Source organism: Anopheles gambiae, chromosome 3 (genome assembly GCF_943734735.2).
Source record: "Anopheles gambiae chromosome 3, idAnoGambNW_F1_1, whole genome shotgun sequence".
Taxonomy (NCBI): domain Eukaryota; kingdom Metazoa; phylum Arthropoda; class Insecta; order Diptera; family Culicidae; genus Anopheles; species Anopheles gambiae.
In genome coordinates this window covers 48,386,259-48,409,003 of record NC_064602.1, presented here as the reverse complement: position 1 = coordinate 48,409,003, position 22,745 = coordinate 48,386,259, and the positions used below count along the sequence as shown (strand labels likewise).

Below are 22,745 nucleotides of genomic sequence, written 5' to 3'. Positions count from 1 at the left end.
ATTTACGAGCCTGGAATGACGATAACGGAACTGACTTCGCTTTTAAGTGTTCGGAATGCGTTCAACAATAACAATATGTAAATGTTCTGTTCGTTATCTAATGTGTATTGTAAACAAATTTTGACTCGAGAGGGCTTCATAGTCCATCGATTAATAAACTAAACTAAACTAAACTAAACTAAACATGAGACACTGCAAACATACTATATGCCTCTATAACCTTTTTGTTTATCAATTACGTTGTAGAAATATAATCCTTTTGAGGCCTTTGTCGTGTCGTGATTATAAATTGTACATTTTTTGTTGAATAATTGCGAGCTGTCCAGACCGTGCACAAAACAATCATTATGGAATGTTATGGTACAAATCGAAAATTGTAATAGACACAACACGGAAATATCTACAGCAATTTAACATTTAATCAGTGTCAAAAAAATGAAATTGCCCGTTGATATTTACCCAAGCTGTAGACATAGAACATTAACAGAACATTAGCAGCTGATTCGCTGATGTTCACAGCGGTGTTTAAAAATAACTACAGTCTTTCCGTGAGTTACGCGATACTCGAGCTAAGCGATTCGAGTTACGCTAAGTATTAACACTTCATACGTCAAATTGGTATTATTTCCTCCAACAATTGCCAAATTCAAATAAATTGCAGTTTTGCTAAAAGTTAAAAATTGCTAAAAACACAGAACTAAACGAATTTTCTTCAGGGACTGCATGAACAACAAACAGAAATAAGTAGTAATGAACATGAAATTATTAAATTTAATAACATTTTTTCTCCATTTATATTTTGGCTGAAAACGTGATATTTGACTTCCACGAAAATCCAATTTATTCGAATATCCCTAGACCGAATTATTCGCGTAACTCGGGGAAAGACTGCAGTCAAACGTAACTATACAAATATACAGTAAAAAGGAGCTAGTAAAACGTCGTGTCTAAAAACCAGGTCTACGACCAAGGGATACGATGATGATAATGATACTATTAATAATTTGATTATAAATGTGTATCTAGCCAAATGAATAATAGTCTCGAGTGGACATCTAAATAAGTAAGACACAGCTATAATTTTTAATCGCTTTTTATTTATGCTTTTATAAACTATCTGTTTTGTAACTGAAGTCCTTACTACACCACTAGAATTATTCTTAGTAATGATGATGGCTCAGATGGCTCGGTCCATGGACGATGCTGGAGGTTGAGTGCGCGATCGGAGCAGCGTGGTGCGCGATCGAGGCAGCATAGTGCGCGATCGGAGCAGCGTGGTGCGCGATCGGTGCGGAGTAGTGCGCGATCGGGGCAGCATGGTGGTGCTGGACAGTGGCGTGAGCTACTGGAGCATGGGCATAGCTGGACACATGCACGGGCTGGGCGATCACCTTGTGCACGGGCTGAGCGATCTTCACAGCCGAGGGCTCACGGCGCACGACGGCGTTGAATCCGGTGTGATGATCAGCATGGTAGTCGACGATGCGCTGGTGACCGTCGGAGTCCAACAGCGAGTACTGTCCATGGACTTCGTCTCCGTGGCGAGTTTCGTGCTGGCTCTTGATGTCTCCGGTGTGCTCGTCATGGACGGAGTACGAGAACTCGTAGTTGGCCGGAGCGTGGTGCTCTACAGACTTGATGATCGTGGGCTGAGCAATGGTCTTGACGATAGCCGGGGCCGAGTGCTGGTAGATAGCCGGGGCGGCGTGGACCGATCCGACATGATGGATAGCGGGAGCAGCATGGTGCTGGATGGTGGAGTGCGACGTGGCGATCGATCCATGGTGAGCCACAGGAAGCAGACCAGCGCTGGCGGCAGCTACCAGAGTAGCGAACAGAACAAACTATAACATGGACAGGAAAACGTGTTATCCTTTAATAAAGCTCTAGTTGTGTGTTTCATATTTTTGTAAATACTGTAGTGGTTCTTACTTTGAACGCCATTATTGGAGCAGGATTGTTTACTCGTTGAGGTTCAGTGTGACTGTGATGTGTGATATCGTAACCAACGCCTTTTATACTCAGTGTAAAATAGGAGACTCCAACGCTTGATACAGTTGAAATCGCGACTTCTGTATACGTCCTTGAGACAAGGCTACCACAAAACTGCATGAAACTGCACTACTTTTACTTGCCAAAACTGATCTACATCAAGTATACGAAGAAGTAAAATAGAAACAAGTGCATACCCAACAAGAACAACATATTGGTCACCGAAAATACGATGAAAGTAAAAGAACCAGTCTGGAATGGACACACCTCCATCGGCACGTTTTTTATCACATTGGACGGCCAGATTGTATTACTTAGTGAATGGTTGGTACAAACATGTTAAATTTTTAACTGTATTTTTGCTAACGTTAAGTACTTCCTATATCGTCGAACCCTAGTTTTTTTTTTAATATTTATTTATTTATTTTATTTACTAATAGAAAAATGTTTCCATCAAGGGCTGTACAATTGCTAATTTATACTTAGATACTAAATCTAAACTTAAAGTTAACCCTAACCTTAATTGATAAGGTCTAGTCAAAACAAAGTTTATAAAAGTGAGTAGATAACAAATTAAAAATATATAGAGCAAAATCTTATTTACCAGGTTGCAACTGAATAGATACGGCATACACAAACAAAAATTACAATGTTATAATCGTGACTATAAGCATGTGCAGGGTAATACAGGATTTTCGAGGATTTTATAGATATGATCAGTGAATTGTAGTTTTGTTCAGGCATATAACAGACTCTTTCAGCGAGGTATAGAATTGTTCGGAAGTATATGTTGACATGATCGGCGATTCTGTACTGTTTTGTTTACACCCTGCGTCACAGCGTTTAATGTTGCATTCTTAAATTTCTTAAAAGTAGCACATAATCAATTCCCAAGCTTTTCAATGCAAAAATATGTTGAAACCAGAACATTTGTTTGAATCGTTTGTTTACCTACTGATGAGAATGATCTAAGCTGCAGTCCAAAGGGTACGAAAGAGACAGCTATACAATATAGCCGAACATGTCAACGCCTACTTCCGATCCGAACAATTCTATATCTCGCTGTAAGAGTTTATTATATGCCTGAACAAAACTACCACTCGCTGAACATGTCTATATAATACTGATGATCACCAGGCTGTATTTATTTATTTTATCAATAAAACGTAAAAACTTTTATAGAAATTAGCAGAAGAACCGACGGTCGCCATTAGATATTTGTGAACTGTTCGCCACGCATTTCGAGGATAGCTTCATTTCTAACATCACAAATCCGGAGGCTGTTGATTCCGCATTCGTGAACACTCCGGCAGATGCAATTCATGTCACGCTACCTATCGTCACCGAGACCCTTGTTACCCAAAAAATCGAGCGTCTCAAATCGTCATACTCCGAGGGGCCAGATGGTATCCCAGCGACAATTCTCAAGCGTTGTGCCGTATCGGTAGCTCCTGTTTTAACTAAAATTTTTAACGAATCTCTGCGCACAGGAACCTTTCCATCACTGTGGAAGGTCTCATGGCTAACACCCATCCACAAAAAGGGCAGCAAAAACGAAGCAGTGAACTATCGAGGTATTACCTTTTTAGCTGCCTGCGCCAAAGTGTTCGAGCTCCTCATCTATGAACCATTAATAGCATCTGCCGGCAAATACATCAGCACCAACCAACATGGATTCATGCCTAAGAGATCAACTACGACAAATCTGATGCAATTCGTTAGCGGCTGTTATAAGTCCATTGATGATGGTATACAGGTGTATGCCGTTTACACGGACATTAAGGCGGCTTTTGACAGTGTGTCCCACAACATTCTTCTGGCAAAACTTGATAGACTTGGATTATCACCACCCCTGGTAAAGTGGATGAAATCGTATTTATGTGGTTGTTCATATGCAGTTAGAATGGGCTCCCACCAATCTAAATCTATCGGTGCCTCTTCCGGCGTACCCCAGGGCAGCAACCTGGGGCCTCTGTTGTTTCTGCTCTACATAAACGACTTGTGCACGGCACTCCCGGATAATAGTTGCATATTCTACGCAGATGATGCTAAAATCTATCGTGAAATCCGTGAGTCCGAGGACCATCTTCAACTTCAAGCCAATTTGACTGAATTTTTCTCCTGGTGCAAGCGTAACGCACTAAGCATCTGTATCGATAAATGTGCCATAATCTCATTCAGCCGTTCAAGAGCTCCAGCGCTGTTTAATTATACGCTTGATAGTCAGAACCTCGAAATAGTGAACTGTGTAAAGGATCTAGGAGTCCTCCTAGATGCTAAACTCTCCTTCGAAGAACAGATAGACCAAGTAGTCGCTAGTGGCAATCGTCTACTTGGCTTGGTCATAAACATGACGCGCGAGCTTCGTGATCCTATGTGTTTCAAGACACTGTACTGCGCACTTATCAGACCACTGCTGGAATATGCTAGCATTGTTTGGTGGCCAGCATCTACTCGGGCTTGAGTCCATCCAACGGAAGGCAACGCGCTTCGCCCTTCGTGATTGGCCGCGTCGTCTCGACTACAGAACTAGGTGTTTGCTGCTTGGGATCCCGCCTCTCGCCGAACGTGTTGAGCACGCCAGACTGGCATTTATCACGGGAATCTTAAACGGAACCATTGACTGTCCCGAGCTGCTTTCAAGGATTCACCTCTATGTTCCTGCCAGAATACTTCGTCGCCGACCAATGCTGGCAGTCGCTGAAACCCGAACAACATTTGGCTCTCGCAACCCCCTTCTTTGTATGTGCCGTCTTTTAAATTCAGCTGACGATATTTACGAGCCTGGAATGACGATAACGGAACTGACTTCGCTTTTAAGTGTTCGGAATGCGTTCAACAATAACAATATGTAAATGTTCTGTTCGTTATCTAATGTATATTGTAAACAAATTTTGACTCGAGAGGGCTTCATAGTCCATCGATTAATAAACTAAACTAAACTAAACTAAACTAAACATGAGACACTGCAAACATACTATATGCCTCTATAACCTTTTTGTTTATCAATTACGTTGTAGAAATATAATCCTTTTGAGGCCTTTGTCGTGTCGTGATTATAAATTGTACATTGTTTGTTGAATAATTGCGAGCTGTCCAGACCGTGCACAAAACAATCATTATGGAATGTTATGGTACAAATCGAAAATTGTAATAGACACAACACGGAAATATCTACAGCAATTTAACATTTAATCAGTGTCAAAAAAATGAAATTGCCCGTTGATATTTACCCAAGCTGTAGACATAGAACATTAACAGAACATTAGCAGCTGATTCGCTGATGTTCACAGTGGTGTTTAAAAATAACTACAGTCTTTCCGTGAGTTACGCGATACTCGAGCTAAGCGATTCGAGTTACGCTAAGTATTAACACTTCATACGTCAAATTGGTATTATTTCCTCCAACAATTGCCAAATTCAAATAAATTGCAGTTTTGCTAAAAGTTAAAAATTGCTAAAAACACAGAACTAAACGAATTTTCTTCAGGGACTGCATGAACAACAAACAGAAATAAGTAGTAATGAACATGAAATTATTAAATTTAATAACATTTTTTCTCCATTTATATTTTGGCTGAAAACGTGATATTTGACTTCTACGAAAATCCAATTTATTCGAATATCCCTAGACCGAATTATTCGCGTAACTCGGGGAAAGACTGTAGTCAAACGTAACTATACAAATATACAGTAAAAAGGAGCTAGTAAAACGTCGTGTCTAAAAACCAGGTCTACGACCAAGGGATACGATGATGATAATGATACTATTAATAATTTGATTATAAATGTGTATCTAGCCAAATGAATAATAGTCTCGAGTGGACATCTAAATAAATAAGACACAGCTATAATTTTTAATCGCTTTTTATTTATGCTTTTATAAACTATCTGTTTTGTAACTGAAGTCCTTACTACACCACTAGAATTATTCTTAGTAATGATGATGGCTCAGATGGCTCGGTCCATGGACGATGCTGGAGGTTGAGTGCGCGATCGGAGCAGCGTGGTGCGCGATCGAGGCAGCATAGTGCGCGATCGGAGCAGCGTGGTGCGCGATCGGTGCGGAGTAGTGCGCGATCGGGGCAGCATGGTGGTGCTGGACAGTGGCGTGAGCTACTGGAGCATGGGCATAGCTGGACACATGCACGGGCTGGGCGATCACCTTGTGCACGGGCTGAGCGATCTTCACAGCCGAGGGCTCACGGCGCACGACGGCGTTGAATCCGGTGTGATGATCAGCATGGTAGTCGACGATGCGCTGGTGACCGTCGGAGTCCAACAGCGAGTACTGTCCGTGGACTTCGTCTCCGTGGCGAGTTTCGTGCTGGCTCTTGATGTCTCCGGTGTGCTCGTCATGGACGGAGTACGAGAACTCGTAGTTGGCCGGAGCGTGGTGCTCTACAGACTTGATGATCGTGGGCTGAGCAATGGTCTTGACGATAGCCGGGGCCGAGTGCTGGTAGATAGCCGGGGCGGCGTGGACCGATCCGACATGTTGGATAGCGGGAGCAGCATGGTGCTGGATGGTGGAGTGCGACGTGGCGATCGATCCATGGTGAGCCACAGGAAGCAGACCAGCGCTGGCGGCAGCTACCAGAGTAGCGAACAGAACAAACTATAACATGGACAGGAAAACGTGTTATCCTTTAATAAAGCTCTAGTTGTGTGTTTCATATTTTTGTAAATACTGTAGTGATTCTTACTTTGAACGCCATTATTGGAGCGGGATTGTTTACTGGTTGAGGTTCAGTGTGACTGTGCTGTGTGATATCGTAACCAACGCCTTTTATACTCAGTGTAAAATAGGAGACTCCAACGCTTGATACAGTTGAAATCGAGACTTCTGTATACGTCCTTGAGACAAGGCTACCACGAAACTGCACTACTTTTACTTGCCAAAACTGATCTACATTACGTATACGAAGAAGTAAAATAGAAACAAGTGCATACCCAACAAGAACAACATATTGGTCACCGAAAATACGATGAAAGTAAAAGAACCAGTCTGGAATGGACACACCTCCATCGGCACGTTTTTTATCACATTGGACGGCCAGATTGTATTACTTAGTGAATGGTTGGTACAAACATGTTAAATTTTTAACTGTATTTTTGCTAACGTTAAGTACTTCCTATATCGTCGAACCCTAGTTTTTTTTAAATATTTAATTATTTATTTTATTTACTAATAGAAAAATGTTTCCGTCAAGGGCTATACAATTGCTAATTTATACTTAGATACTAAATCTAAACTTAAAGTTAACCCTAACCTTAATTGATAAGGTCTAGTCAAAACAAAGTTTATAAAAGTGAGTAGATAACAAATTAAAAATATATAGAGCAAAATCTTATTTACCAGGTTGCAACTGAATAGATACGGCATACACAAACAAAAATTACAATGTTATAATCGTGACTATAAGCATGTGCAGGGTAATACAGGATTTTCGAGGATTTTATAGATATGATCAGTGAATTGTAGTTTTGTTCAGGCATATAACAGACTCTTTCAGCGAGGTATAGAATTGTTCGGAAGTATATGTTGACATGATCGGTGATTCTGTACTGCTGTCATATGTTTTGTTTACACCCTGCGTCACAGCGTTTAATGTTGCATTCTTAAATTTCTTAAAAGTAGCACATAATCAATTCCCAAGCTTTTCAATGCAAAAATATGTTGAAACCAGAACATTTGTTTGAATCGTTTGTTTACCTACTGATGAGAATGATCTAAGCTGCAGTCCAAAGGGTACAAAAGAGACAGCTATACAATATAGCCGAACATATCAACGCCTACTTCCGATCCGAACAATTCTATATCTCGCTGTAAGATTTTATTATATGCCTGAACAAAACTACCACTCGCTGAACATGTCTATATAATACTGATGATCACCAGGCTGTATTTATTTATTTTATCAATAAAACGTAAAAACTTTTATAGAAATTAGCAGAGGAACCTGAGACACTGCAAACATACTATATGACTCTATAGCCTTTTTGTTAATCGAATACGTAATAGAAATATAATCTTTTTCAGGCCATTGAGGTGCGTGTTTATAAATTATACATTCAATTTTTTGTTGAATAATTGCGAGCTGTCCAGACCGTGCACAAAACAATCATTATGGAATGTTATGGTACAAATCGAAAATTGTAATAGACACAACACGGAAATATCTACAGCAATTTAACATTTAATCAGTGTTAAAAAAATGAAATTGCCCGTTGATATTTACCCAAGCTGTAGACATAGAACATTAACAGCTACGCTCTTAACCATCCAGAGTAAAAAAGCTCCCGATCGCAAAACATCTGAGAAAGAGGAGGAGAGAACGCATCGATCATGTAGCAGCTGATTCGCTGATGTTCACAGCGATGTTTAAAAATAACTACAGTCTTTCCGTGAGTTATGCGATACTCGAGTTAAGCGATTCGAGTTACGCTAAGTATTAACACTTCATACGTCAAATTGGTATTATTTCCTCCAACAATTGCCAAATTCAAATAAATTGCAGTTTTGCTAAAAGTTAAAAATTGCTAAAAACACAGAACTAAACGAATTTTCTTCAGGGACTGCATGAACAACAAACAGGAATAAGTAGTAGAACATGAAATTATTAATTTAATAAAAACAATTTTTCTCATTTATATTTTGGCTAAAAAACGTGTTTGACGTGACTTACACGAAAATCCGATTTAGGCGAATGTCCCTGGAACGCATTATTCGCGTAACTCGGGGAAAGACTGTTGTCAAAAGTAACTATACAAATATACAGTAAAAAGGAGCTAGTAAAACGTCGTGTCTAAAAACCAGGTCTACGACCAAGGGATACGATGATGATAATGATACTATTAATAATTTGATTATAAATGTGTATCTAGCCAAATGAATAATAGTCTCGAGTGGACATCTAAATAAATAAGACACAGCTATAATTTTAAATCGCTTTTTATTTATGCTTTTATAAACTATCTGTTTTGTAACTGAAGTCTTTACTACACCACTAGAATGATTCTTAGTAATGATGATGGCTCAGATGGCTCGGTCCATGGACGATGCTGGAGGTTGAGTGCGCGATCGGAGCAGCGTGGTGCGCGATCGGGGCAGCATAGTGCGCGATCGGAGCAGCATGGTGCGCGATCGGTGCGGAGTAGTGCGCGATCGGGGCAGCATGGTGGTGCTGGACAGTGGCGTGAGCTACTGGAGCATGGGCATAGCTGGACACATGCACGGGCTGGGCGATCACCTTGTGCACGGGCTGAGCGATCTTCACAGCCGATGGCTCACGGCGCACGACGGCGTTGAATCCGGTGTGATGATCAGCATGGTAGTCGACGATGCGCTGGTGACCGTCGGAGTCCAACAGCGAGTACTGTCCGTGGACTTCGTCTCCGTGGCGAGTTTCGTGCTGGCTCTTGATGTCTCCGGTGTGCTCGTCATGGACGGAGTACGAGAACTCGTAGTTGGCCGGAGCGTGGTGCTCTACAGACTTGATGATCGTGGGCTGAGCAATGGTCTTGACGATAGCCGGGGCCGAGTGCTGGTAGATAGCCGGGGCAGAGTGCTGGTAGATAGCCGGGGCGGCGTGGACCGATCCGACATGATGGATAGCGGGAGCAGCATGGTGCTGGATGGAGGAGTGCGACGTGGCGATCGATCCATGGTGAGCCACAGGAAGCAGACCAGCGCTGGCGGCAGCTACCAGAGTAGCGAGCAGAACGAACTGCAAGATGGAAAGGAATAAGGGTTAACTTTTCGTATAGCTCTAATTGTGTATTTCATATTTTTGTAAATACTGTAGTGATTCTTACTTTGAACGCCATTATTGGAGCAGGATTGTTTACTCGTTGAGGTTCAGTGTGACTGTGCTGTGTGATATCGTGACCAACGCCTTTTATACTCAGGATAGTACAGCTGAAACCGCTACTCTCTGCGACCTTGGGTCGAGACTATCTAGAAACTGTACTACTTTTACTTGCCTTAACCTAAAGCATGTTGCACCGGTACTTTTTGGTTAGTTTACTTTTCCGGATTAATTCACGTATTTTCACGCTAGGCATGTAAGCGCTGAATCTTTTTAAACACGTAATTATTGCAACACGTCAAAGTATGATTTTTATCACAGTTTATATTTAATGTTGTATTATTTTGGCTAAAAAATTGTTAGTTTTTATGATCATTTTGTTTTTTCAATGAAAATATTTGAAATTTGCTATAAATTTTAGTGTTTGTTGTGATGACTATGTGCTCTGATAATGGTTTTTTTCAAATATCCTCCACCGCAAGGAATGTCACCTTTGCATTGAAATGTCGTTTCAAATCATTCAACTAAGCAGATTCCAAACTAAAGGTAAAACAACACACATGAGAACATATTTTGTGTAATATATGCTAAATTCGTTAAGTTCACGGACAAAACAAATCTTCAATTGTGTGCACAACATCTTACATGAAAGAAATAGGTATTTCATCATAGTCTCTTTAGCAATAGAACAACATTTATTAAATGAGTAGGTAAACCTTGTATTAGCCCAAACTGTATATAGTACAGGTAGGGTATGGAAAAGCCTATTTTATGTAAACTTTGCATAAATATTTTCAATATAAGTGATACAAAGCATTACAAATCCAATTCAATCGAAAATACCCAATATTTACCCGGGTAAAAACGAAAAGTTTAAAAACCCGGTAAAAACCCAAAAGATAAATAACTGGTAAAAAGGTGTTTACCCCGCGGTACAACACTGGTTATGCTGTAACTCGTTTGACGCTGATGAGGCGCTTCACGAAATCCAATATTTTGTCACGCCTGTAAAGTTGTCCATTAAGCAATAAAAAGATGAGGTATTGATACCACAGCGTTCAGGAACAGATGAGAGATACTTACTTTCTTACTTATCCGGCGCTACAACCGCTTTGCGGTCTTAGCCTGCCTCAGGAGTGTTCGAAACCACTCACAGTCTCGCGCCTTTGTCTGCCAGTCCGTTATCCCGGCCTTAAAAGCGGACACCTCCACGCCATCTTGTCACCTCAATTTGGGTCTATCACGCCTTCTCTGTCCTTGTGGACGGGATAAAAAGACAACCCTCCCCGTCTGTTTCCATGCGTACAACATGGCCAGCCCACCGGTGTCTGGCGAGCTTGATACGCTGTACGACAGTGAGATCGTCGTACATTTCGTATAGGTCGTCATTATAGCGGATCCTCCATTGTCCTTAGACACAAACGGGGCCAAGTATCCTTCTGAGCACCTTCCCCTCGAACGCAGCTAGGAGGGTTTCCTCAGTTTTGGACAGTGTAAATGTCTCAGAGGCGTATAGGACAGTAACAGACCAATGATGTCTATATCATCAGCGTATGCCAGGATCTGGGTTGACATATAGAAGATGGTTCCCGTAGCCTCTACCCTCGAGTCACGGATGGCCCTCTCTAGCGCCAGGTTGAATAGCAGAAAGGCGAGCCCGTCCCCCTAGCGGAGACCTTTGGTGGTAGCAAAAAGCCATGAGAGTTTTCCATCTCCCTTCACCTAACAAGTGACGTTGGTGATAGTCATTCTAACTAACCTTATCAGTTTGGCCGGGAGTAAAATGCGCTCATAGTGTCGTACAGTTTTACCCCGGCTATGCTATCATATACGGCTTTGTAGTCAATGAAGAGATGGTATGTGTCGTTTCTGAATTCGTTTCTCCAAGATCTGCATGGTGAAGATGGTTGATTTTCCATTTCGGAATCCTCTTTGATAGTTTTCGACTATCTCTTCGACGTGCGAGACAAGACGATCCTGAAGGACCAGGAAAAATATTGTATAGGCGGTATTCTACACCGCAATTCCCCTGTAGTTGTTGCAGTTCAACCTGTCTCCCTTCTTGTATATGGGGTAGATGATGCCGAGATTCCAATCACAAGGCATTGATTAGCTATCCCACATCTCAGTAGCAATTAAATGATTTTCGTTTTCTAGTCGTGCGCCTCCAATTTTTGACCAGTTCAGCTGCAGTTCCGGCGGTTCCGGGAGCATTGTTATTTTTCAGCCGACCGATAGCTTTTGGTGATAGATAGATGAGAGATTCTATGGGATTAAAAATATCACAAAGTTCAATTTGGACTTGGTGGAAAAATGGCCTAACTACTAACAAGTCCCTCATGAATACTGTGGTCACGAACTTTCCGAAGTTTTAAACTGTTGTTCTGTAAGCTGGTGCAACGTCCACTGTTAGTGCCCGATATTTAAAATATCGCCCTTGATTCTGCATTATACAATCTATTAGAAGCGCCGCTTACAATTCCTAAATTCACGGCTGAATGAATCGTTGCAATTGTCCGTCTTACCCGAAAATTTCAAAACTGCACGAAAAAACATGTTTTTATTTAATGAAAAAAAACATAAAAATCGATAGAAAAGTTAAAAGTTTTAACACATTTTCTCATAAACCATGAGTTTAAGATAATGTATGCACATCAGGGTCGTTGTATTTACATACTCATAAATCTTTATCTTTAATAAATCTTTTTCCCCTACGTCCAGCAAGAAAGAAAGTTGGACCTCATTTTTAAATGCATTCATAATCCTTTCTTCATTTCAATAAATTCTCCCATACATATTTTTAAGAAAAAATCATTACTTTTATTCATACTACCAACTATTACAATCAGCGAACTGAAGATATCGTGTATCATATATTTGTACAAGGCGTTCATTTATAACTTCATTAATACAGCTCAAACATAACAACTACCAAAATTGTCTAAAGTTACGCTGATCTATCACAGATAGGTTGCTAGACAGAACAAGAACGAATCTTATAATGCTATGAGACGTGCAACTGGAGACATGTCTTATTTGCTCAGGTACTTGGCGGCCCAGTCCGTTCGTCCTGTGTGTTCGTTACCGGTACCAACGTATGCCAACACCCCTGAAATATTATTAAACACACTTACATTCAATGCAACTTTCCCGTACAACCAACCGACATCTTGCTTACCTCCATCGGGTATCCATTGTTTCTTTTCTACACCATTCTTCGGTATGTCATCCCAAGGGAACAGCTTGAATGATGCATTAATACCGTTGTATTTGTCGGAGCTAAGGTTACTTAAAGTACACAAAAATGATCAGATGTTACTAACCGACCAGACCAAGGTATCTCACCCTCACATACCTGGTATCTGATACGAATACTTGCTGCTGATTTTTGCGCCGTGGCACCACATTTGCACTAGAATGGGAAGGTTTAGTATCTGAGTTGTCGAAAATGTCTGCCATCCCACCACTGGGTCCGATCGTTTTGGTAGAGCTCTTGGCAAACGGGACGGTATTCGGGTATTTGGAAGCAGTTGAATCTTTGCTAAACGATAGCGTTCCAAAAAGATCCTCCAGCTTGAAATCGTGTGCAGGTTTTTTAGATGCTTTTATTCGACTTCTGGAAAGAAAATAAAATATAATTTGACTTGTTTGTTTTTCTCGTCACGATTATGCCCCGTAGGCTTATTTAAAGCGTGTGATAATTTCTTTTTCTTCTTTTGGCTCAACAACCGTTGTCGGTCAAGGCCTGCCTGCACCACGTGTGGGCTTGTCTTACGGTGACTTATGGACTACTCCCCATAGCAGGATAGTCAGTTCTACGTATGGCGACATGGTCCATTTGGGGCTTGAACCCATGACGGGCATGTTGTTAAGTCGTGCGAGTTAACGACTGCACTACGAGACTGGTGATATAAGTGTCGATTATCTGATTCAAACGGAAATGTGTCAAACAAAATCGCGCTACACTAACTGCAACGAAATCGGTATTATACAAGGTTGTTAGAGACTTCTTTCGTTGACTCGAGACATTGCTACCAAATTGATCTGAAATGGATTTGTTTGTCAAAACAAACTGCAACGCGTAGCGCAGGAAGTATCGTACCAATTTATAATTATTTCTACGTGTGGCATATTGTTGTTCTTTAAATGTGTTTGGCAATGTCATGAAAAGTAGCGCTTGTGGTATGATTTTCTAATTTCTGTGTATTTTGTTAATCCCACCCTTTTTGCAGTGAACAATTACAAAAAATCCCTTTTGAATGTAATTACATACAATTCGTGTGGTTTAAATATATGTATTTAGTAGTTAAACCGTAAAACAAAACGCTTTCCGTAGGTTTAACCTGACGGAAAGCTGTTTGACAAAAAACGGTCTCCGTTTGAGTCAGGTAATGCAAATGACCTTCGTTCAGTTCGATATATCAAACCAGAGACAAATCGAGTGCTCTAACACGGATCATAATAGAAAATGAGCATTTTTGATACTTTTTCTCAAGCAGTTGAGTCACATAATCGGCACTATAATTTACTTAATAAAAAAAAATCATAAAGCTTACCCTAAAATTTCTTCTAACGAGTCATCTTCCTGCCTCTCGCTTAGATGTTGTGATGGCTCCCAGCTTTTGCTAAAATGGCCGTGGATTGCACGATCCATGGGTCCATTTCGGTTACGGAACACCTTCAAGTCTTCGTCCGTCTTCCGCGTCATTAGCATCGGTTGTTTTGAAAATGAATTGTATGCCTTGCCGTCGTTAAGAAAGCTACTATTGTATACTCCACTACCAACAGCTCTTCGGCCAAGTCCGACACCACCACCGTCACTCCCACCTCCAATGCTTACGGCCGATGTTCCATTTTTCAACACCTGTCCAGAGGTTTTCTTATGCAAATAGAAACCGCTTCCGAAGTAACTCGAATCGTCACTGTCAATGATCGGAAAAGTGCGTTGCCCTACCACCTTCGTGATACCATTTCCACTCTGATCCTGCTGATAGTCATTGTTTCGTGTAACGAATATATCGTTCACCTTTTCTTTTCTACCACCGATTCCGATACCATCCGCTGGCTTTATGGGTGCGTCGGCTAATCGGTTATCATCAATTCGCACTACGGCGGGCTTAATGATAGCATAACTGACAACGGATCCGGGATTAGTACCCTTGTCCATCTCGCTTGCAACATTATTGGTGTCGTAGGAAGCGTTAGACTTGATGAACGTACTCGATTGGCCGTTTCGAAGTACCTTAGTCAATCCCTGTCCGTTCTGTTGAGCTGCAGATCCAATTCCGACACTGTAACCATTAAGCATGTCCTTCAGCAAGCTATAGTTTATACCACTCTGAAGCTTAGCAGTTTCCTTCTCATCCTCGGTGTACGCTTGCTGACTGGCCTGAGTCAGTTGCGTGTGGTGAGACGTCCGTTCGACAGACGTTTCGGACACGCGTGATAGGCTTAGCGTTGAGTTTAGATCGTTCAGCTCGTTATGGCTAATTGGATTGAAATGTCCATTACTCTCATTCGCCTCACGCGTATGCTTTGTGTTGGTAGCTAGTTCTACAATAGATACTCGTGCATTTGGAACGCCAAGCACGGGACCACCGTTTATGTTACCATTGTGTGATTGATTGTGCTGTGTTAAACCATTCGTTGCGATGTTTGCCGAGTTACGAGCTTTTATCGAACTAAAGTATGGATATCTCATGGATTGCTGAGCGGTTGGTCGCTTTTCCGGTTCCCACAGAAGCAAATCTTCTAATAGTTGTATTCCAGAGGAACTGGCACGCGTCACCAAAGTTGCCAGCGGTATTTTGGGGCATTCCGGAAATCGGAACTGTATCGTAGCAGCAAGCTTGTGACCATCGGGCCAGTCGGACTGAAAGAAAAAAACAAGTTTTTTAATTTAAAATTTAATTTACAAGAACGTATTTTCACGCATTTCAGTTTGAACTGCGCAAAATGGAAACGGCAATAACATCTCACCTTGTCCGGTGTGCCTAGGACGGAACATATTTTAAACAGTTGATCCACTTCACTGGATCCAGGAAATAGTGGTCGGAACGTGTATAACTCCGCCATGATACATCCCACTGCCCAAAGATCTATGGAACTGCCGTACCGAGTCGAGTGTAAGAGCACTTCTGGTGCCCGGTACCTGAAATGGAAACAGCAGATAATCTCAAATAATTCATGCTAGAATAGGTCAATTGGAACGAGTTTATATATTATAAGCTAACATTTCAATGCTTGATTGATGCGTTACACACCAATAATCTGAACTTAATGTTCAGTGGAACTGTTATTAAAATTAGGCTTTTTTCGATCTTATATTCTTTCAAAAAATGGTTGTTCTGTTCTGTTATACAGTCGTTACTACAAAATTTTGTCTGCAGCTCACCTATTTTTGTATCTAAGGCACCAATATTTGACAACGTGTCACAATGTTTGCCTCTTAGGCATCAAATTTTTCACAGTACGGACCAATCGCTTGCTTGTCGCTCGTTTTATTTATAACACTTAACGTAACGTGTAAAACTTAGAATTGCAAAATTATTTAATTTAAGTTAAGTAGCTAATAATTATAATGATAAAATTTAAAATATAGCAATTGCTATGCCAATGTTGAACGTTTTAATGGTGTAAATATAGTTGGCATGTATGTTCAGGTGAAAACAATGGCGTATGAATTTATAAAATTCATAATTTTTCACAAAAAATGACAAATTACACGATAATTCTTCTTCTTCTTCTTTGGCTCAACAACCGATGTCGGTCAAGGCCTGCCTGTACCCACTTGTGGGCTTGGCTTTCAGTGACTAATTGATTCCCCCCATATCAGGATAGGGGATTGAACCCATGACGGGCATGTTGTTAAGTCGTACGAGTTGACGACTGTACTACGAGACCGGCCCAATTACACGGTAAACACGGTTGAATTGTTTATGCGAAATAAAATTACAATTGTTATGAATCTCCCAAACATCTTGTAAAATTACCATGATATCAAAATAATTGCATTAAAGTCAAATATAGACGAGCACTGTCAAAAATGTATGCCTTAGAGGTAAAAATTGATGCGCACTGTCATACGTTGATGCTTTAGAGCCGAAATTTGGCGGCAACGACTGTAAGCAATTTAATTATTTTGCTTTTTTCTAATTATAACTAATATCATCCGTCCTCAGCGTACAAAATTTTAGTTTTTATTTGTTGCATAAAATATTTGTTTTATGTGTAATTCAATTTAAGAATCTTTATTACTAAGCTTGTCATGTTTTTTAACTAATACTCTAATTAAACACAAAACTATTTTCTTGCAATAAGTAATGCAGAGTTTAGAAAATATCAGGGTAGTAGTTTTTATCAGGGTCGCCAGTATCAAGGACTCACCATCTGATCTGTTCTGATCATCTGATAAATTGAGAAAAAATACAATACAGCATTTTTTAACAAATACGAAACTGTTTATTATACTCCTTTTGGAACAGAATACCAGTAATGATGAAATACTAATGCTAATAAAACGTATGACCCTGTAGATGTTGTAATAAGTCGATTAAAATTCGTTCGGAGTAAAGCATTGGTTTTTACGTGCGTCATTGTGTATTGCATGACAAAAATCACGAAGAACCCAAAATTCTAAAACTCATCCGATAAAATTAAGGGTATAATTTTATACCCTACTCAAAGGAGATTAAATAATTCATAAGCATATGATGTTTCAACATTGGCCACGCAACACGCAATGTGTACGCGCTCCCATCATTTAAACATGTATATTTGTACACTATTCACACACAAGGATGATCGGATAACCCGATCCAGCAGCGTATTTACACCATCGCCCTTACCATCTCGTCGAAACGTAGTCCGTGTACGGAGGCCGCGAACGTATCTCGCGAGCCAATCCAAAGTCGGCTATTTTTACCGTTTCCGGACCACTGCACAGCACGTTTTCTGGTTTCAAGTCCCGGTGGAAGAAACCGTGTCGGTGCATAAACGCCAACCCGGTTAGAATCTGCTGCAGTATCAGTCTTACGGTCGCTTCCGGAAAATGGGTATCACGGTCCTTTATCAGTTGGTAAAGGTTCTCCTGCATGTACTCAAACACAAAGTACAGCACGTCGTTTTCCCGTATCACCTCCTTGAGCTTTACCACATTGGCGTGGGAAAGCTTTTTCAGAGACTGGAAGGAAAAGAATACAGTCACACGGAAACGATGTTTGAATCAGTTGCACAGTGACTAGCCCGCAAAGAAACTGCATTACCTTCACCTCCCGCAGGCTCATCGCTTCCTCCCAGGAATAGTACTTCCGCTTCATGCGCTTGATGGCGACCTTTTCGCCGGTGTCCTTCCGCTGGCCAAGGACAACGGTACCGTAGGTACCGTCTCCCAGTTGACTTAGCGTCAGGTATCGATTCATGGCTGCAACCCCCGCCCGTGTACCTTGACTAAACTATTGTTCTACACCACTTGCACCATCACATTCCAGAGCACAGCGGATGTTGTACAGAGATAAATTGTTATTTTTCAACGGTTTAATGGGTAAAACACCAACATTCAACACTACCCACAGGCTCATGCATGTTCTAGTTTTTCGTTCTTGCCTGGCCGAAAATTCACAAACACTTGAAAAACAGGCAGCTTTAAGTTCACCATTGGTACACCACAGCACTACCACTTCCGTTCAATGTCGCATTTCAAACGAAACAACACCGCAGCTGGATAGTCCTAGGTCTTGAAACGTTTGCTTACGTTTAAAACTGACCCTTTTCTTACTGGCTCACTAACAGGCTCAATCAATTTATTTGCTCAGAGGGTCCATAAATATTCGGTGCATTTGTGTCTGCATTCAGTCCAGCCAGCCGTCCAGTGGAAACCTTCAGTGTTTGGGGTTGAATTATTGATTGAATTAGAAAAGTGAGACGGAAAAATATAAAGCGAAACTATCTCGTTGGGTTGTCATTATTTTGGTTGTGCTAGCTTTAAGGAACTCTCCATAGTGCACTATTGTTTTCTAGTCTAATGTAAAGGACTTGTATTTAAACGCGTTGAATAATTTAGTAAGTACTTAACTTATTGTTTAAAAAAGCGTAGCTTTTTCTATCTTCGACAAAGCTTCAAACATCTCGAAAGCAGTTATATTAGATATTTTAATAATATTTCGTCAAGCAGTTTCATCAATTACTACTCAACTTCCCTATAAACATAACAGCTAGAAACAACCACATGAGTTCTCTATTCTGCCCTGTATCAAGTCTAATGTTACCCCAGTAAAATGGCATAGGAAATCGATTAGCTATCACCGTCGGAAACTAAACTATTGATAACATATGATGATATTCTGACCAACAGTCGCCGCTCCTGTGGACCTTCAGGAAGGTCAGGAACATGTATTTCTCGCGTCACGCAAAAGACAAAATTGAACATAGCTTTCACATGAAAGATGTTCACACAGATAAGCTCGTGATTGTTTTGTAAGCCGATACAATATACGGGATATATGCACGTATAGATTTCTAGTTATCTTTAGTCAATGACTGGTTGAACATACTTTACTAATGTTTTATTTTCCGATAAAACTATGCATAATTATTCATTTACGTACACACTATTTTTGTTTAACCGTTATTTCATTTCCATTGAAATTTTCGTTATGCTATCTTTTAATCGAATTACAGTTAAGCGTTTCGAATGTGGACTAGGTGGGAACATCATTAACCTTTTAACCCACAAAATATCACGCAACTTCTGATAGCGTTACATTTGCGTGCCCAAACATTACATTTGACGATGCGTACATTGTCGAGCTCTCGGTGCCGTCGAACTTTTCCGCCAATTAGTGCTCTCGCCGAAACTTTTTTACATAACACACACACACACACACACACACACACACACACACACAAACACCAACACACCAAACGTAGACCTCTGTTCGATATTGGCAAAAAATAATAAGGACTGCTAAGACCATGGCTACGCTTTCATTGCAAATCCCTCACGCCGTACAGGTGCGCTGAACGATGTGAACGTTGTGTTTGACCTCGTTTTTAGACTCTCTGTCACCCTCAACACAACTGTTTTGTTAAAGTATGGTTTTTTTAATACAATATCAATCTCTTTGTCTGTTTGTACACTTATACTGCACTAAGTTCTATAATTCGTTCTAACTTATAATGCTACACAGAGGGCCCAGGTAAAAGAGGTGTAAAATTATCCTCACGGTCGAAATTTGATACACCATAAACGTAGACTTTGGGCTGCAATAGGATACCATGGAACGAGGCCAGCGTGTTAAACCACTCGCATCAACTCGAACCATCAAACCATCATATAGATCAATTTCATTACACTTTTATTCCGACACATTTCACCGCAACATGTTTTCATTATTTTAATATTAAAAAACTGCTCTTTTGATATAACAAATGAATCCACACAATATGGCCACATCCATCTTTCTCGCAACTACAATAACACATAGAACAACGACACCAATATAATCCTTTGGAAGCTTACAAAAAATTAGAATATATTGTACGCCATCGACACCAACACTTTTTTTCATAATGTGTATAGCTTTACACATTCGATTACGCACAAGACTTTCAGTGCAATCTTACTAATAACGCAATGAATCAACCGTAGCGACCATTAAGGAAAAACGAACCCTTACAACTAGTCTCTAGCAAACACTGCCGAACAGCCGCGTACCAACCAGCTCGTGTTTGTTTATCCGTTTCCTAGACAACCACTACGTGCGTTGCAAGCCTCTCCTTAATATGGTAGGAACATTTCTGTTTAATTTCCGAAGGATCTGCTTTCTGTCTCATTTAGACAACACTTCTGACCATGGAACTTTTTGGCTATGATTGCACAAACGCTGCACAAGATTTAATTTTTTCAAATTGCATTGTATTGCGATACGATCGTTTGGTAAATAAAAGAGACTTACTCCACGCATGTACCACAATTGTACTGTTCAATTGACACATAACAGCGGTGTTTTTCATGCATCAACTGTTATGAACTTGAGCCGAACAACAGACGGACAACAACCAAGGGTGTATTCAGCATCAGAAATGCACTGAAATTGATACAAATAAAATTGATTTATTATATTTTATGCTCTTCCATGATATGTATGTGTATGATAATATTTATTTATTTATCTATTTATTTTATTATTTATTAATTTATTTATTTGTTATTTATTTATTTATATTTTTTAATTGTTTATTTATTTATTTATTTATTTATTTATTTATTTATTTATTTATTTATTTATTTATTTATTTATTTATTTATTTATTTATATATTTATTTATTTATTTATTTATTTATTTATTTATTTATTTATTTATTTATTTATTTATTTATTTATTTATTTATTTATTTATTTATTTATTTATTTATTTATTTATTTATTTATTTATTTATTTATTTATTTATTTATTTATTTATTTATTTATTTATTTATTTATTTATTTATTTATTTATTTATTTATTTATTTATTTATTTATTTATTTATTTATTTATTTATTTATTTATTTATTTATTTATTTATTTATTTATTTATTTATTTATTTATTTATTTATTTATTTATTTATTTATTTATTTATTTATTTATTTATTTATTTATTTATTTATTTATTTATTTATTTATTTATTTATTTATTTATTTATTTATTTATTTATTTATTTATTTATTTATTTATTTATTTATTTATTTATTTATTTATTTATTTATTTATTTATTTATTTATTTATTTATTTACTTATTTATTTATTTACTTATTGAATTGAATTGAATTATTTATTTATTCTTTTATTCATTGATATATTGAATTATCTATTTAGCTACTTTTCGATTTATTTTTGCATTGGGTTTTTTTATTCTATGTGTTTTACTAATTTTTTTTTGGATCTACGTTTTGATCTCGACTTATTAATTAAACTTATTTATTTCTCAATATTTATCAGTCGTTGCTATTACAGGAGCTAGATCACGTGAGATTTGCAATTGTATAGCTTTTTTATTTCCAATTAAAAAAAAATAGAAAAAGTTTTAATGCGAATCACATTTACTTCAAGGTTTGATAATCATGCCGAATGTCAGGATGTAGTTAGGTCGAAATATTTTTTAATGAGGAACGGCTTTGGCCGTATTGCTCATTGTTATTTTTTTTGTTTACATTAAGATTCAACAATTTAAAATGTTTTTAAATTAGCAAACTTAACTGAAGAAGAAATATTACCTTACCTGCATAGTATTAATATATTATATTTTTTTCATATTTTTCTCCTTCGACGCAACAACCTTTAATAAAACCTAAATTAATGCCTGCTGTATGACTAATGAGCTTGATTATAAGTGACTTATAGAAGGGGACTAATGTGGCCGGGTCCATTCGGAGGTTGAACCCTAATCAACATGTTACAAAATCATGCGAGTTGTCGATTGTACAAGTGATGGGTAAATTCAACAAAAATCCGGAAACGCTTCGGAATGACTCCGCTAAAATCGGAAGCGGTTCCGGATGGTAGGTACAAAAATTCGAACTCGGAGCCGTATGGAGCCGTCCGGAATCGCTAGTCGGCAGCCGTAACCGGTCGGAGCCGTCGGAATCGTTGAGCCATCGGAGCCGTCGTATTCGACAGAGCCGGTTGGAGCTGTCGGAGCTGTCGTAGCTGACGGAGCTGGTTAGAGAGCTGTCGGAGTCGTTCAGACTTTAGGCTGTTACAACGACTCCGCCGGCTCCGGACAGCTCCGACGGCTCCGGCTGCCGACTAGCGGCTCCGGACGGCTCCGGACGGCTCCAACGGCTCCGAACGGCTCCGATGGCTCCGGGCGGAATCGACGGTTTGAATTTGTCGGAATCGGAGACGGAGCAGTGGCGGATTAAGGGTATCGGGGGCCCTAGGCGGAAAGACGAGTTG

At 39.5% G+C, this 22,745-nt stretch overlaps 4 protein-coding genes across 6 annotated transcripts; all 4 read right to left on the bottom strand.

Moving 5' to 3' along the window:
* Positions 1-1,077: 1,077 nt before the first annotated feature.
* LOC4578124 (cuticle protein 8) lies at positions 1,078-3,512 on the bottom strand. Its single transcript, XM_061653691.1, has 3 exons — positions 3,487-3,512; positions 1,933-1,984; positions 1,078-1,844 (listed from the first exon to the last, which is right to left on the bottom strand). Exons 1-3 carry the CDS (start codon positions 3,510-3,512, stop codon positions 1,161-1,163), a joined length of 762 nt encoding a protein of 253 aa, XP_061509675.1. The 3' UTR covers positions 1,078-1,160.
* Positions 3,513-5,843: 2,331 nt separating this feature from the next.
* Positions 5,844-7,021, bottom strand: LOC4578371 (cuticle protein 8). The gene is made up of 3 exons (XM_001238123.2): positions 7,016-7,021; positions 6,699-6,755; positions 5,844-6,610 (listed from the first exon to the last, which is right to left on the bottom strand). Exons 1-3 carry the CDS (start codon positions 7,019-7,021, stop codon positions 5,927-5,929), a joined length of 747 nt encoding a protein of 248 aa, XP_001238124.2. The 3' UTR covers positions 5,844-5,926.
* Positions 7,022-8,608: 1,587 nt separating this feature from the next.
* On the bottom strand, positions 8,609-9,897 carry LOC133392848 (cuticle protein 8-like). Its single transcript, XM_061654956.1, has 2 exons — positions 9,811-9,897; positions 8,609-9,722 (listed from the first exon to the last, which is right to left on the bottom strand). Exons 1-2 carry the CDS (start codon positions 9,820-9,822, stop codon positions 9,015-9,017), a joined length of 720 nt encoding a protein of 239 aa, XP_061510940.1. The 5' UTR covers positions 9,823-9,897; the 3' UTR covers positions 8,609-9,014.
* Positions 9,898-12,538: 2,641 nt separating this feature from the next.
* LOC1279538 (serine/threonine-protein kinase dyf-5) lies at positions 12,539-20,970 on the bottom strand. 3 transcript variants are annotated; one of them, XM_061654951.1, is made up of 8 exons: positions 20,323-20,970; positions 18,068-18,680; positions 17,651-17,985; positions 15,783-15,954; positions 14,360-15,675; positions 13,159-13,419; positions 12,982-13,082; positions 12,539-12,912 (listed from the first exon to the last, which is right to left on the bottom strand). In XM_061654951.1, the coding sequence occupies exons 2-8, from the start codon at positions 18,221-18,223 to the stop codon at positions 12,836-12,838; spliced, it is 2,418 nt and encodes an 805-aa protein (XP_061510935.1). In that variant the 5' UTR covers positions 18,224-18,680; positions 20,323-20,970; the 3' UTR covers positions 12,539-12,835. The 3 variants fall into 3 exon arrangements, with proteins under 3 accessions (XP_061510935.1, XP_061510933.1, XP_061510934.1); XM_061654949.1 differs by having other exon boundaries at positions 12,542-12,912; positions 12,982-13,091; positions 20,323-20,968; XM_061654950.1 differs by lacking the exon at positions 20,323-20,970 and having other exon boundaries at positions 12,542-12,912; positions 12,982-13,091; positions 18,068-20,316.
* Positions 20,971-22,745: the final 1,775 nt, after the last annotated feature.